This window comes from Pavona decussata, unplaced genomic scaffold, assembly GCF_977016875.1.
Source record: "Pavona decussata unplaced genomic scaffold, jaPavDecu1.1 SCAFFOLD_115, whole genome shotgun sequence".
NCBI lineage: Eukaryota > Metazoa > Cnidaria > Anthozoa > Scleractinia > Agariciidae > Pavona > Pavona decussata.
This window is the reverse complement of record NW_028145529.1, coordinates 1159653-1173829: the sequence shown is the minus strand read 5'-3', so window position 1 is coordinate 1173829 and position 14177 is coordinate 1159653. Positions and strand designations below refer to the sequence as shown.

Genomic DNA, 14177 nt, shown 5'->3' with positions numbered 1-14177 from the left:
AAGCTTCTGATGAATGTTTCAGTGCTGAGATTGGGTACCACTTCAAGATGGACGGCTCTGATGCTTCCACAGGTAAACAGTGCAAGGTAGACCTTCTGCATATTGCTCTGCTCTTCATTTTCGCCACTCCTCACAAATAGCGGTCCAGCAAAGTCAATTCCAGTATTTGTAAAGGCAAGGTAATTGAGGCAATGGTGCAGTTGGCGGGACGGCATAATGCTTGCCTTCGGTCGTCTTGCAATTCACACATTTCGATATTACCTTTTGAACAGTTTGTCTTCCCCTTGGGATCAAAATCGAGATTTCAGTTCCGTTAAAGTTTCCTTGGCACCATTGTGTAGCACTCGCTGATGGCAGTCATCGATAATAAGCACTGTCAAATGATGGTCAACTGGCAAAAGAATAGGATGTTTAGCATCAAACGGTATGGATGCGCTTTGCAATCTTCCCCTGCATCTGAGTAATCCATTGTCATCTGAGTACAAGCCAAGTTGTTGCTTCAAATTCTCGAATCTTGGGGACCTGACTACAGCTTTCTGCATTTCCTTCAACCACAAGATTTCCACAGATTCACATTCTTCATTACTGAGCGGTCCGACTAGTTTTTCTTTAGTCTCCTTTGACCTTGTGTTACGCAGAAATCGGAGTACAAAGGCAGTTACTCTGATTAGGCGTTTGAAGTCGCCAAATTTGTTAGGGTCCAGTACACTGGACAGACTTGGGATTCTGCTTTCCACAACGAGTCCAGTAGAATGAATTAGCTTACTCTTCGGTTTGTCGCTGGGACGCATCTCATCATAGTAGTCACGTGACAATTCAGTGACATCCGCTGGGCTGGGCCACTTATCCTTTCCTTCAAGCAGCCAAGGGGGTCCATGCCCCCAAATTTCAGACTCTTGTAAGGCCTCTGCACTCATTCCACGGGACGGCAAATCAGCTGGGTATTCATAACCTGGTTCCACGATTTAGATGGGATCAGTTGTCGAATTTCTTTGACTCTGTTCTGCACAAACTGCTTGTACTCTCTATCGACTCCCTTTATCCAGTGCAGTGTCGTCATAGAGTCAGTCCAGCAGAAAACTTCATTAATTTGAGCTATCGGTTGAGACGCCTCTATGATACGCTGGACTAGTCTTGCTAATATCAACGCAGCTAAAAGCTCAAGTCGTGGGATTGTTGGTTTCGTCAGGGGTGCAACTCTAGTTTTGCTCATGATAAGCCAGGTCGAGATGCCTTTAATCGTCTCGATTCTCAAATATACGGTAGCAGCGTAGGCGACTTCTGAACTGTCTCCAAAACCATGGATTTGCAGAGAGGTCACTTCATCTCTAACGTTGTGGAAATAGCATCTGTCAATCGAAATAGACTGAACTTTCATCAGATCCGACAACCAACTTGTGTACTTGAAGTTCAGTTCATCACAAAGAGGTTCGTCCCAGTCAGTCTTTAATTTGCACAAATCTTGAAAGAGGATCTTGACTGTGATAAACAGTGGAGACATGAAACCGAGAGGATCGTAAAGTTTAGCGACGACTCTAAGAACTGATCGTTTGGTCAATGGCAAGTCTTTAGCGAAGTTAACCAGCCAATCAAAACGTAGAATGAAGGCATCTCTTGTTATGTCCCAGTTCAGACCAAGAACCTTTCTCTCTTCAGATGTTTTGCCTTTCATTCCAAGATGAGTTGTCGCATATGTTTGATCTTCTTCTGGTACTGTAGCAGCCTCTGTGATAGGAACGCCTTCCTCGTGATCAATCCACTGCATCAGCCTCTGTGAATTTGAAATCCACTTTCTCAAATTGAATCCTCCATCTTTCATTCTAGATCTTGCCTTCGAATAGAGTTCGAAGGCCTCGGGATCATTGTCCTTTCCCCCGTTGAAATCATCGACATAGAGAGAGTTCAGGAATTCGTTTGCGAACTGAGGATCGTCTGATTCATAGCTTGTGACGTGGTGTCTTATCGTGCCATTTAGGAGAAAGGGTGAACTCGTGACGCCAAACACAACTCGGTTAAAACGCTTGAGAACAATTCTGGGGACTTGACTTGTAGGGTCATCTACCCACAGGAAACGTAAGACATCTCGGTCGGGCTCTGCCACTCCCACCATTAAGAAGGCTTTCTCTATGTCGGCTGACAAGGCAATGCGATGATATCTGAAACGCATGAGGACGTCAGATATGTCAGAGAGTAAAGGTGGGCCTGCATATAGACATTCGTTGAGGGACGGGCTAGTAGACTTGTCTGATGCGTCGTATACGATTCGTACCTTAGTTGTCTGTTTATCTTCACGTATAACTGGATGGTGTGGCAAGTAACGGAGACGACCAACCTTGATTTCAGAGTGAGAATCAACTTCAGAAATTATTCGTTTGGACGACTGTTCTTCTATTATTCTGTTGTATTCGGCGAGCAATTCAGGGTTTCTTCTCAGACGCTTCAAGACAGAATTTAGGCATGAGACTGCAACTTCATAGTTGTCTGGTAGCAAAGGCAGGGCCGTAGCTAGCATGAGGCAAGACGAGGCAGTTGTCTCGTCTTGATTTTGGCCTCTTTTTTTTTTTTGGAAGAAACTTTTAATTGAGAAAATAATCCCTACAAAAAATTGGATTGGTTAAGATAAAACCAGCTAATATAAGGTGGATAAATAATTATTGAGGGGAAAAGCATTTTAATGAGGTTAATTCGTTTCATGTGAACTGTGAGTAGCGGTTTTTCAAATGATTTAAGGTTATAGTGGGGCCATTAAGGAGACGTATCATGACATAACCGTGACAGGCCGCGTGACATCAAAGGTCACCATTATTCCCGTGTCTTATCTGCGATGGCTGAGAGCCGGTGTGGGAGCTTTCTTTACTTATATAACTGTCGTAAAAAAACAAAAGGTCGTTTGCAGTGATGGCAATCGCTTTATTGCAAACACTATAATATTGAACGTTTCAGCGAAAAGAAAATGTAAAAGAATATATTTTAAAAGATTCTGTTGAACAAGCCTTTCTCGTTTGTAACGGCTCTTAAAAGAGCCATTTGCATTTGGTTGGCGTCAGAGAGGCACTTCAAGACTTTTGACGGAGCTGGCACAGGTTTGCCTCTACAACATCCATACTGTCTACCATTGAGGTGATGTTGTCTTTCAGACCAAAATAGGTTTCTACTATCCGTCGTAAATAATCCTCTCCCAGTACAGCTGCGGTTATCGCAGAGGTGTTTTTCAAGACATGCAGCAGTGCCTTTCGATGTTCTTCTAGGGTTTCCAGGAAATCGAGGCGATGGTCACGGATACGGTTTATCTCTTCCACGACTTCCATCTTGGTGGTGCAGTGAAATTTTAAAGCGGGAAGCAAGTCAAGATTTCTTATACGGGTATTAAAATGCAGATTACAATGCAGATGGGCATTAACTTGGCACCAGTATCGCTAAGCAATAAAAAAGTGAACTTCTACACTTGCCCAAGATTGACTTTTCTGAAGAAAAATGCCACGGAAAATGCTTACAAGAGCATTTCTGAGCCTCTAGATTTCAAAATTTTCTGGGGGGGAGGGGCATGCCCGCACACCCCCCTAGCGGCTCGCGCCTTCGGCGCTCGAAACTTGCCTCGTCTTGTTCTGAAGTCTGGCTACGGCCCTTTAAGGGTGATGTTCCTTCCACGGTAAAGATACTTCATAGCGACCATCGCGCTTGTGAATTGTATCGAAGAACTTGTCATGAACAGATGCTTCGTTTGCTAACACGCCAGTGCTGTCTAACTCCCAGAATTTCTTCATTTCTTTCACTAACGGGTCTCCGTGTTTTTCCTCTGAAACAGCCTCGAAAGGATGCGACGTGTCAAGGTTCAGAGTGTGGCAGGTTGCCTGATTCACTTCAGATTCAGAACTCAGTTCTTGGGGTAAGGGATTGATAGTACCCATCCAAGAGTCGTTTTCATGGCGACAGGACCAAATTCCCCCCGTTTCAGATCTCCGGTAAAGAGACACCAATAGACGTCATTTCCAATCAAGATATCCATCTCTGAGCCGCAATCCACAACTGGGCAATCCGCGAGTTCTAAATCAACCAAATGTCTGTAAGACTGTTAGGCAAGTTGCACTGATTGATCCTTTAGAGCACCGCAAATTAGGGGAACTACATGCGCAGTCATCTGAACTGTCGAGCTGTCTACACCAAGTCCTTTGACACAGAATTCAAGGACATCGCATTCGTTCAGTTGCTCGTTCTCCTGTCCGAAAGTCTTGATAAGAAGCTTCTCGGATTTTACAGCGGATAGATTAAGCTTGTTCCTGGCACGTTCGGTCATATAGCTTCGCTGACTTCCACTATCAAACAAGATTCGCATAGTGAGACCAGTGTGGAGCTGATTAACGCTAGACACCTCGCCAATAGCAGTTTGCAGAAGGACAGATGTATTCGAGTTTACGTACACGGTTGTTAAAGACTTCCTTTCCTGGACTCCCTCTTGACGCGCAGTTGTACATTTGGCATTATTGCAAATCGACACATGATGTTTTCCTGAGCAATCATGACACGTGCTGCTAGAAGGGCAATTCCGTGCTAGATGACTGCGACGCAAGCACAAGAAACAACGCCCCTGTTGTGTTAATAGATTTCTTCTAGCTCCAATATCAGTTATTGTGGTACAACGTGCGCTGGGGTGCTTCTGTCTGCAGTACGTACAACTCACAGACTTCTCTTCTGATTTAGTTACTAAGGCAGATGCGGTAGAGGGGCCTGACCTACCCTTAGTAAATCTCCCGACATTCGACTTCACTGGGATCACAGCTGGTTCAGACAAGTTATTTCCAATCAGTTCACAGCGCTCCCTTGCTTCAATTTCGCTGTCAAAGGCCCTTAAGAGTACATCTAAGTCCCACTGTTCTTTATCTATGGACCTTGATTTTATTAAGCGCAGATTGGATGGTAGTTTCTCCATCAGAAGGGGTATCAACAACTTCCCATAAGATTCACTTTCCACCCCTATAGCTTGAAGAGCGCGAATGTGGGCCTCATCTTGATCGTAAAGCTCCCTTAGACGTTTCAAGTTATTGTCAGATGCTACTGCTGCTATCTTAACTAGACTCTCCATATGTGGATTGATAATAACTTGTGGTTGCCCGAAACGCTTCTTTGGAATGTTTTTCCCCGCTTCATAATTATCGGCTATTAAAGGAAGACCACGAATGGCTGCGGCGGCCGTACCTTCCACTAAGGTTTTAAGATAGTTGAACTTATCAACATCTGACAGCGCTTGGTTCTCGTCCACAGCACTTACGAATGAATCCCAAAAGGGAGAGAAAAGCATGGCATCCCCATGGAACCTTTTCAGAGAAATCGTAGGTAGTTTTGCCTTTACCCCAAGGCCAAAACTAAACGAATTAGAAGTAACAGAATGAGAGTTGGACTTATCTGAATTGTTCTCCACTTCTGTAGGGAGCACCTCGTCTATCTTCACCATCATTTCATGAATAGACTCTCTGAAATTTCCTGTTTCTTCTATTTCTGCTTCGATTTGATCCTCTTTAAGTAGACCGAGGATTTCGTCATCTAGACTTCCAAGAATCTTGAGTTTCTCTTCAAGAGCAATCCGATATGTTTTCAGCTGATTAACCACGGTGGGCTCGAAACGGTCAAGTAGAGATTGAATCCTTTCCAGAGTTTTCGTGACATATCCACTAAGTCCTCCTCGAATTTTCTTCTTTTTCAGATCTTCGTCCCCCATTTTGTAGATCAAATCCTCTTCAGACCTCGACTTGTCGCCTCTCGATGAAAGGATCTGAAATAATCCTTAGACGGCGAGTTGTCGCTTCTCGATAAAAATTCTCAGAAATTCTTCTTTAGACGGCGACCATGTGCTTCCTGGGTCTTGGCACCATGTTAAGAAAAAGTTCTCCTTGAATGGTAGGCTCAAAATCTAAATTTAATCCCAATAAATAAACGGGAAAATGGTAAACAACAAAGTGTGAAAAGAAACTACAAACTCTAGCAAAAAACAGCAAAAACTTGTACGCATCAACAAAGTCGTACGCGCCATAAAAATTTGAAATATCGCGCGCGTGTCACGTGATCACGCGCGCGCAAAGTTCTACGCAAGAGGGTAGTCTCAACGTCTCAAAGAATTCAAACAACTACCAACTGATTTTGTCGCCTACTGAATGGCTGAACAATGACATTTTTCTTGAAGAGTTAAGAGGCTGTCTGCATTAGAACGGATAATGCACGTTTCGGCTTTGCACCGATTTCGCTGATTTTTTCTATGAACATCAATCTTTATATCCCATAAACAACTATCACATTTTCTGAGCTCAATTTTCCATGCAGGGAACAACTGGATGGAATAGCAGACATGTTTGAGCAATGCCGACCTTTCGGTATGTGCGCGATGCTGGGAGGGTTTTGGCAAAATATTCAAAGACTGAAATGAACAACGGAGTCTTCATACGTTGATAAATAAACACTGCGTCACAAAACGTAAAGAAACCAGTTCACATACTATAAGAGTTAGAAAGAAACGTTTTCCCCACCTAACTCTTTGTCTTGGAGAGAATTTTAACTACTGATTTTATGCATACGTACAAGAAAGGCAACGCTTTAAATTGAGCGTAGAATGAATATTGAATATATACCTTGACACGCAACGCTTGACACGCAGTCACGCAAAACAAACACTGCTATATATATAGCACATCGTGGAAGAGAAAAATAGCTCAAGAAGTTTCATTTTAAATACCAATAAAAGGATAGATCTTCTCTAAAATATGGTTAAATGGTCAGAAATATTTACCCGGTGATTATTATTGTTTTTCTAAAAGAGTTCGGTTCAGAATGTGTCTATCGGTCTGACGGCTTTATGCTTAGTTTCGATTGAAATCCGTGCATATTAGGGAGATCACGGAGCTCTGTACTGCACGCAGCGTAAAGTGCCCACCAATTTTATTCCATACATTAGTAACTTGGTATTAGTGCTTTTGAGTTTCAATAGACTTGACCCTAACTCAGCTCCCACTTTTGTGAAAATAGGCTTCAACTACATGAAGTATTTTGAAAAAATTGTAACTCATTCAAAATTATACAGAAAACAAAAGTTAAACACTTAAATTGTTATTGACAAATGGAACGCAATGTGTAAAATATTCAAGCTGTTTGAGCAAGGAATGACGTTTTGGCAGCACCGGCAATGTATAGATAAATTGTAGAGTTCCCAAATGTAAATTGGGTGTTTTTGAGGTCATCTTGTAAATCGTCTCGCCAACGACGTAAAAAATCGTATTGAGCTCAGCAAATGTGATATTTGTTTATGGGATATAATGATTGATGTTCATAGAAAAAATCAGCGAAATCGGTGAAAAGCCGAAATTTGCCTTATCCGTTCTAACACAGATAGCCTCTGAATAACCCTTTTTTGCAGATTCTCCATACAGGGAGGTACCACTGGGTATGCATTAGTTCAGTGGGAAGTAGTAACGGCATTGTTAATTTGTATGACAGCTTATATCACAATGTCATGACAAAGGAAGTAGAGGAGCAAGCTATTAACCTGGTTGGAACTGATAATACACGTTGTTCGAATCCAGCAACATAAAAATGGTTCTGACTGCGGTGTATTTGCTTCTGCATTTGCTACATCTTTGGTCTATGGTGTTCCACCTCAGTTGTTGCAAATTGATGTCCCAAAACTGGGAAGCCACCTTTGTGCATGTTTAAAGCAGGGAAAATGGAAATGTTCCCCTTGCTTTGATTTTAGAAAATTTGGCAGTATGTAAATATTATAGACCACTTCAGACTCATTTCACACTATTTTCTACTTTTATTTTCCCAAAACTGAAAAATAATTTGGATTTCTCTCTCCAAAGCCTGATATGATGTATTTCAAAATCAAAGCTTTGGTAACTTCCTTAAGCAATAGAGCACCTTACACAATCACCCTGTGGCTTAACCAAAGTTTAAACCATGTATTTCTTAATTATGCCAAGTGAAATGAACATTTTCACCTTAAATCAAAACAAACGGACAAGAGGAGACTCCAGGGGAACTGAGAAATTACTGTGGGTCCTCTATGCTTAGTGTACTGAGCTGGTCAAATTGCTGTGTTTTGAACATTTCAGCTGCTCTTGTTAGGGCTATTAAAGATAACTTGTTCCAATGGAAATTTATCATTGTAAAAATCAATGACTGAAAAGTGTTTGTAAGATGTCGTAGTACTGGCATTTTTCTTGCATTATTACTTTCAATCACGTAGCATTCTTGGACATTCACAGGGATATATTTTCTCTATGCCACAAGATAACAATTAAATGGGTGTCTTGTAAAAAGCCCCAGGTGACTTCTGATAGACTGCTAGACATATTCCCTTGTGTTTGCTTTGTAACGAAAAGAGAATATGGCAGGGGATCCTGATTCTCTTTGGCATTTTTTCCATGCACCCCTTCAATTTAAAACTGTAAGCTTAGCTTTCAGACAGTTTTGGTGCAACATAGATGCTAATGGAGGCTAATGGTACAAAAAACACATGACTGTCACAGAGGAAACTGAGCCTTCATATACCAATTTTACAGGTTTTCCACATGATGATAAGTAGTTACAAGTGCATATAACACAATAAAAATTTGTTGAAACAAAGCCCAGGCTAAACATTGAAACAATAAAGTATAATAATACTGACTTTTCGTTTCAGTCATATGGTAGTACAGATGGGCAAAGATTCATGACAGCACAATATCGGCACAATATCCCCTCGCTTTGGCCATGATATTAAGAATGAAAGGCGCACAGCTCATGCTTCCATCCACGTATTAAAGACACGCTACACAGTCGTTAGGAAGATTTCAAACCTGTACGCCAGGTCTGGATTTGGCATATTCAGTCTCAGTTTAATTAACACCATTACAAATTCCTAGAAAGGGGAGAGTGTTTTGTCTTCCTGGTCACATAAGGGGAAACAAAGTGGAATGTTGTTATAAGTAAATCAAAGTCAGGTAATCCTGTGTAAAATCTAGTTTTATCATAACAATCTTTTAAGTATTCTTTCGTAAACGGCTGTATTTTTGTTGCACATAGCAAGTATTGAAATTCTGTTGTTTAGGTCGCCGCATGGACAGTTTCCTTAGTCATTTCAGACACAAAGGTCTGCCTTTCTCCTTTAACAGGAATTGTCTTTTTGTTGGTATCTTCAACTTTTTCGCCTGCAAAATCCATCTCCATCTCCATCTCACCAATCTCTAAATCCTCCCAGCTGCCATCATGTAACTGGCCACTTTCCTGTATTGAACATGTATCTTCGATCTCTCAAAAGATGCTTTCTACAGTCTCCCCTGGCTCATTCAACTTCTTGACCTTTTCTGATATTTCTTGTTGCTTTCTTCCGTCGCTCAGCTCTGTCAGCATCAAGTTGAGGATCAACTTGCCGCAGTTTCTTTGTTGTCCGAGATGTAATGTCAGGACCCAGTCAACATCAAGTTGATCCCAGCGTTTGGCAGCCTGGCCAGACACAAAATGCCTATAATAAACCTCTCACTTTCAAGCTTATCTTCTGTTAGGTCATCGTGACTAATGGTAGAAGGCCACACGCGCCTTCTTCTGGTCGTTAACCCCTCAGTCATCTCACCTTCGTTCTTTTCGATTTTCAAAACGTGACTAAATCTCACAGGATCCTTTTTCTTTAAACTTTTTCCAGTCTTGTTACCATAGCCAACAATAATGAAGCACAGAACCATAAAAATATCAAACAATATCGGTTGATCTTTTGATACATAAAGCGATAAATACAAAAAAAGCCAGCTGACGCTTTCTTTCGTGGGACACCAATATGGCGGATGGTAAGTTTGCTAGGAAAGTCACTTGAGTGAAAACACTCTATAACGGTTCTCCATGCAAATTCTCTATAATTCACGGCTCTCCCATCACACTTAAAAATCTAAAGTTACAACCTACATTGCTTGAGACATCCTTTAACAGATTGTCATAATGGATCTGTTCAATGCATATTTCTTCATTCAGTTATCAACCAATGGTTTTCTTGACAGATCTATACATTTCCTTTAAACGAGGTCTCTACTTGACAAAAGGACAGCACAGCACTGGAAATAAATCGTCCAAATGGCCAAAAAAAAGGACAACGTTTTAGAGCAACTGCAGATGGTTCTGTGCCTTGCCAAGAAAGTGAGCGACCGTTCAAAAGAAGGACGTGCCTATTGCTCTCTCGGCAATGCTTCTCAATCACTTGGTGACTTCCAACAAGCCATAGAGTACCATCAGAAAGATTTGCAGATTTCCAAGGAAGTGGGTGACCGGGCAGGAGAAGGACGTGCCTATGGCAATCTCGGCAATGCTTATCAATCACTTGGTGACTTCCAACAAGCCATAGAGTACCATCAGAAAGATTTGCAGATTTCCAAGGAAGTGGGTGACCGGGCAGGAGAAGGACGTGCCTATGGCAATCTCGGCAATGCTTATGATTCACTTGGTGACTTCCAACAAGCCATAGAGTACCATCAGAAAGATTTGCAGATTTCCAAGGAAGTGGGTGACCGGGCAGGAGAAGGAGGTGCCTATGGCAATCTCGGCAATGCTTATCAATCACTTGGTGACTTCCAACAAGCCATGGAGTACCATCAGAAACATTTGCAGATTTCCAAGGAAGTGGGTGACCGGGCAGGAGAAGGAGGTGCCTATGGCAATCTCGGCAATGCTTATCAATCACTTGGTGACTTCCAACAAGCCATAGAGTACCATCAGAAACTTTTGCAGATTTCCAAGGAAGTGGGTGACCGGGCAGGGGAAGGACTTGCCTATGGCAATCTCGGCAATGCTTATGATTCACTTGGTGACTTCCAACAAGCCATAGAGTACCATCAGAAAGATTTGCAGATTTCCAAGGAGGTGGGTGACCGGGCAGGAGAAGGAGGTGCCTATGGCAATCTCGGCAATGCCTATCAATCACTTGGTGACTTCCAACAAGCCATAGAGTACCATCAGAAACATTTGCAGATTTCCAAGGAAGTGGGTGACCGGGCAGGAGAAGGAGGTGCCTATGGCAATCTCGGCAATGCTTATCAATCACTTGGTGACTTCCAACAAGCCATAGAGTACCATCAGAAACATTTGCAGATTTCCAAGGAAGTGGGTGACCGGGCAGGAGAAGGACGTGCCTATGGCAATCTCGGCAATGCTTATCGATCACTTGGTGACTTCCAACAAGCCATAGAGTACCATCGGAAACATTTGCAGATTTCCAAGAAAGTGGGTGACCGGGCAGGAGAAGGAGGTGCCTATGGCAATCTCGGCAATGCTTATCAATCACTTGGTGAATTCCAACAAGCCATGGAGTACCATCAGAAAGATTTGCAGATTTCCAAGGAGGTGGGTGACCGGGCAGGAGAAGGACGTGCCTATGGCAATCTCGGCAATGCTTATCAATCACTTGGTGACTTCCAACAAGCCATAGAGTACCATCAGAAAGATTTGCAGATTTCCAAGGAAGTGGGTGACCGGGCAGGAGAAGGAGGTGCCTATGGCAATCTCGGCAATGCTTATCAATCACTTGGTGACTTCCAACAAGCCATAGAGTACCATCAGAAAGATTTGCAGATTTCCAAGGAAGTGGGTGACCGGGCAGGAGAAGGAGGTGCCTATGGCAATCTCGGCAATGCTTATCAATCACTTGGTGACTTCCAACAAGCCATAGAGTACCATCAGAAACGTTTGCAGATTTCCAAGGAGGTGGGTGACCGGGCAGGAGAAGGAGGTGCCTATGGCAATCTCGGCAATGCTTATCAATCACTTGGTGACTTCCAACAAGCCATAGAGTACCATCAGAAAGATTTGCAGATTTCCAAGGAAGTGGGCGATAAAAATGGAGAGGCAATTTCACATTATTCTTTGGGTCTGAATTTCCAGTGTTTGGGCTCTTTAAGTGAGGCTGTGGATAGTTACCAGTCGAGCGTGAAACTTTTTGATACTGTAAGGGCTCTTATTCAGTCTGAAGATTCATGGAAAAGAAGCTTCCGCGAGTTGCATCAGAAGGTTTACACTGCACTGTGGAGAGGTTTATTAAAAATGGGAAAGAATGATGAGGCTCTGTTTGCTGCTGAGCAAGGACGAGCACAAGCTTTGGGTGATACATTAACTATGCAATATGGCTTAACGGCACTGCCGCCACCATCGCATGACGCTAAAGAATCAATCTCCCACATCTCACGAGAGTTATCTACACAAACAGCTTTTCTGGCAATTGACGAAAGCAAAAGCAATATTTGGGTCCTTGGAAGAGGAAATAACGTTGTATTTAGACAAAGGAAAATTGAGGGTGGACGTGCACTCGACGATCCCGTCTGCGTTTTACTGGAAACAGCTTTTAAAAAGATTGGAGCTGGTGTTGGTGTTCGATGTGAGAATCGCACAATGGATGAGCTAACTGGTGCCCCTCCATCCACCAGAGAAGCGGAAACAACAGCAAGGGAATCATCACCCTGTACCAATAACGCTTTACAGCCATTGTATGATGTTATTATTAGTCCCATTGCAGATTTACTTTATGGTGAAGAGTTGGTTATCGTCCCTGATGGTCCGTTGTGCTTGGCACCGTGGGCCGCGCTAAGTGAATGTTACAGGATTCGCACTGTCCCATCACTCACGAGTTTGAAGCTGATCACAAGTTTGCCTGAGGACTACCACAGTAAGTCTGGTGCGCTATTAGTGGGAGATCCATTTGTAAAAGGAGTTCTAGTGGAAGATGCAAAAAAACGGCGAAGGCCGTTATCACAGTTACCATACGCCAAACAAGAAGTAGAAATGATTGGAGAAATCCTTAAGACTTCACCGCTTACTGGAAAAGAGGCAACCAAAGCGGAAGTGTTAACACGAATGACGTCAGTTGGTTTGGTTCACATTGCTGCCCACGGGCGAAAGGAAACTGGCGAAATTGCCTTGGCTCCAAACCCTGGCTGGACATCCAAATTCCCTGAGGAAAAAGATTTCATGCTGAAAATGTCAGATGTACAAGCAGTTCGCCTCCCAGCTAGCCTTGTGGTACTAAGTTGCTGTCATAGTGGTCGCGGAGAAATGTTAAAGTCTGAAGGTGTGGTCGGTTTGGCACGGGCCTTCTTGTGCGCTGGGGCTCGTTCTGTCTTAGTGTCACTCTGGGCAATTGATGACGAGGCTACCATGGAGTTCATGAAGGGTTTCTATCAACACCTGAGGGAAGGTAAAAGCTCCAGTGTAGCTCTGCACCAGGCTATGAAATTGCTGCGAGATTCAGAAAAGTTCTCTGCTATGAAACACTGGGCTCCATTTGTACTGATTGGGGATAGTGTCAAGCTACAATTTGATAGCAAGAAATAAAAAGAGGTAAGTAAAAAAGTTTGATTGATTGAAACTTCAATATTTATCTCTTGGTTGTGCAACCACGACTTCTGGTGAACACCTTGCGCCACGTCAGCACATTTCAAGGGATCTGTAAACGAAAATTAGTATCTTAAACTGAACCTGAGTTTCGTCCCAGTTTTTAGCTGTATTTTAGTTTTATTTTAATGTATTTTTAACCTGTATTTTAGAGGACCCTCCTGAAAAGCACCGTGAGGTGATTGGAGGCCAACTCTTTAAATATTATTATTATTATTATTATTATTATTATTATTATTATTATTATTATTATTATTATTATTACCATTATTATTATTATTTTTAATGGTGCCTTTTAGAGAGGCATTCAGTTCTACATCACAAACGCACTTTAGACTTAAAAGCGGTTCAATGGTTTTTTCGTCACTCAAACAAAATGATAAAAATGCTGACAATTCACGCAATCTATGAACAAGAACTCTCATTTCGGAACGCAAGGTCGTGTCACAACTGAAGCCAAGCTAAAACAGCCAGAACAGAAAGAAAGTTTTTCTGGGGCTGGTGCTGGAATCCACCGGTAAGCAAATTAATTTCATTGCTGCCAAAATGCAGACGACCTAGAAATCTCAGCAACAGCGTTTAAGATCGATGCCAAAGAAATGAGGAAATTCAAAATGGTCATTTAAAATTTCGCGTGGTTTGGTTGATGCCTGACAGATCGTTTTTCCCAGAAGAGGAACGTCGCTTAAACTTCGGTGTTTTCCATGGACAGTTTGGAATAATTGTTATGAGAAGGTTGATGGAACACGTTTTTGATCAGAATAAAGTATGAAGATGTGACGCGTTTA

The 14177-nt window shown here is 42.5% G+C and overlaps 1 protein-coding gene across 1 annotated transcript in view; it reads left to right on the top strand.

Annotated features, from left to right (window-relative positions):
- The window catches only part of LOC146469933 (uncharacterized), a 37348-nt gene that overhangs the window by 17718 nt on the left and 5453 nt on the right, over positions 1 to 14177 (top strand). The window contains exon 4 of the mRNA XM_085122761.1: positions 10014 to 13335. Within this exon, the coding sequence (XP_084978887.1) occupies positions 10087 to 13329 (3243 nt within the window). The 5' untranslated portion in view covers positions 10014 to 10086 and the 3' untranslated portion in view covers positions 13330 to 13335. The remainder of the gene's footprint in view (positions 1 to 10013; positions 13336 to 14177) is intronic.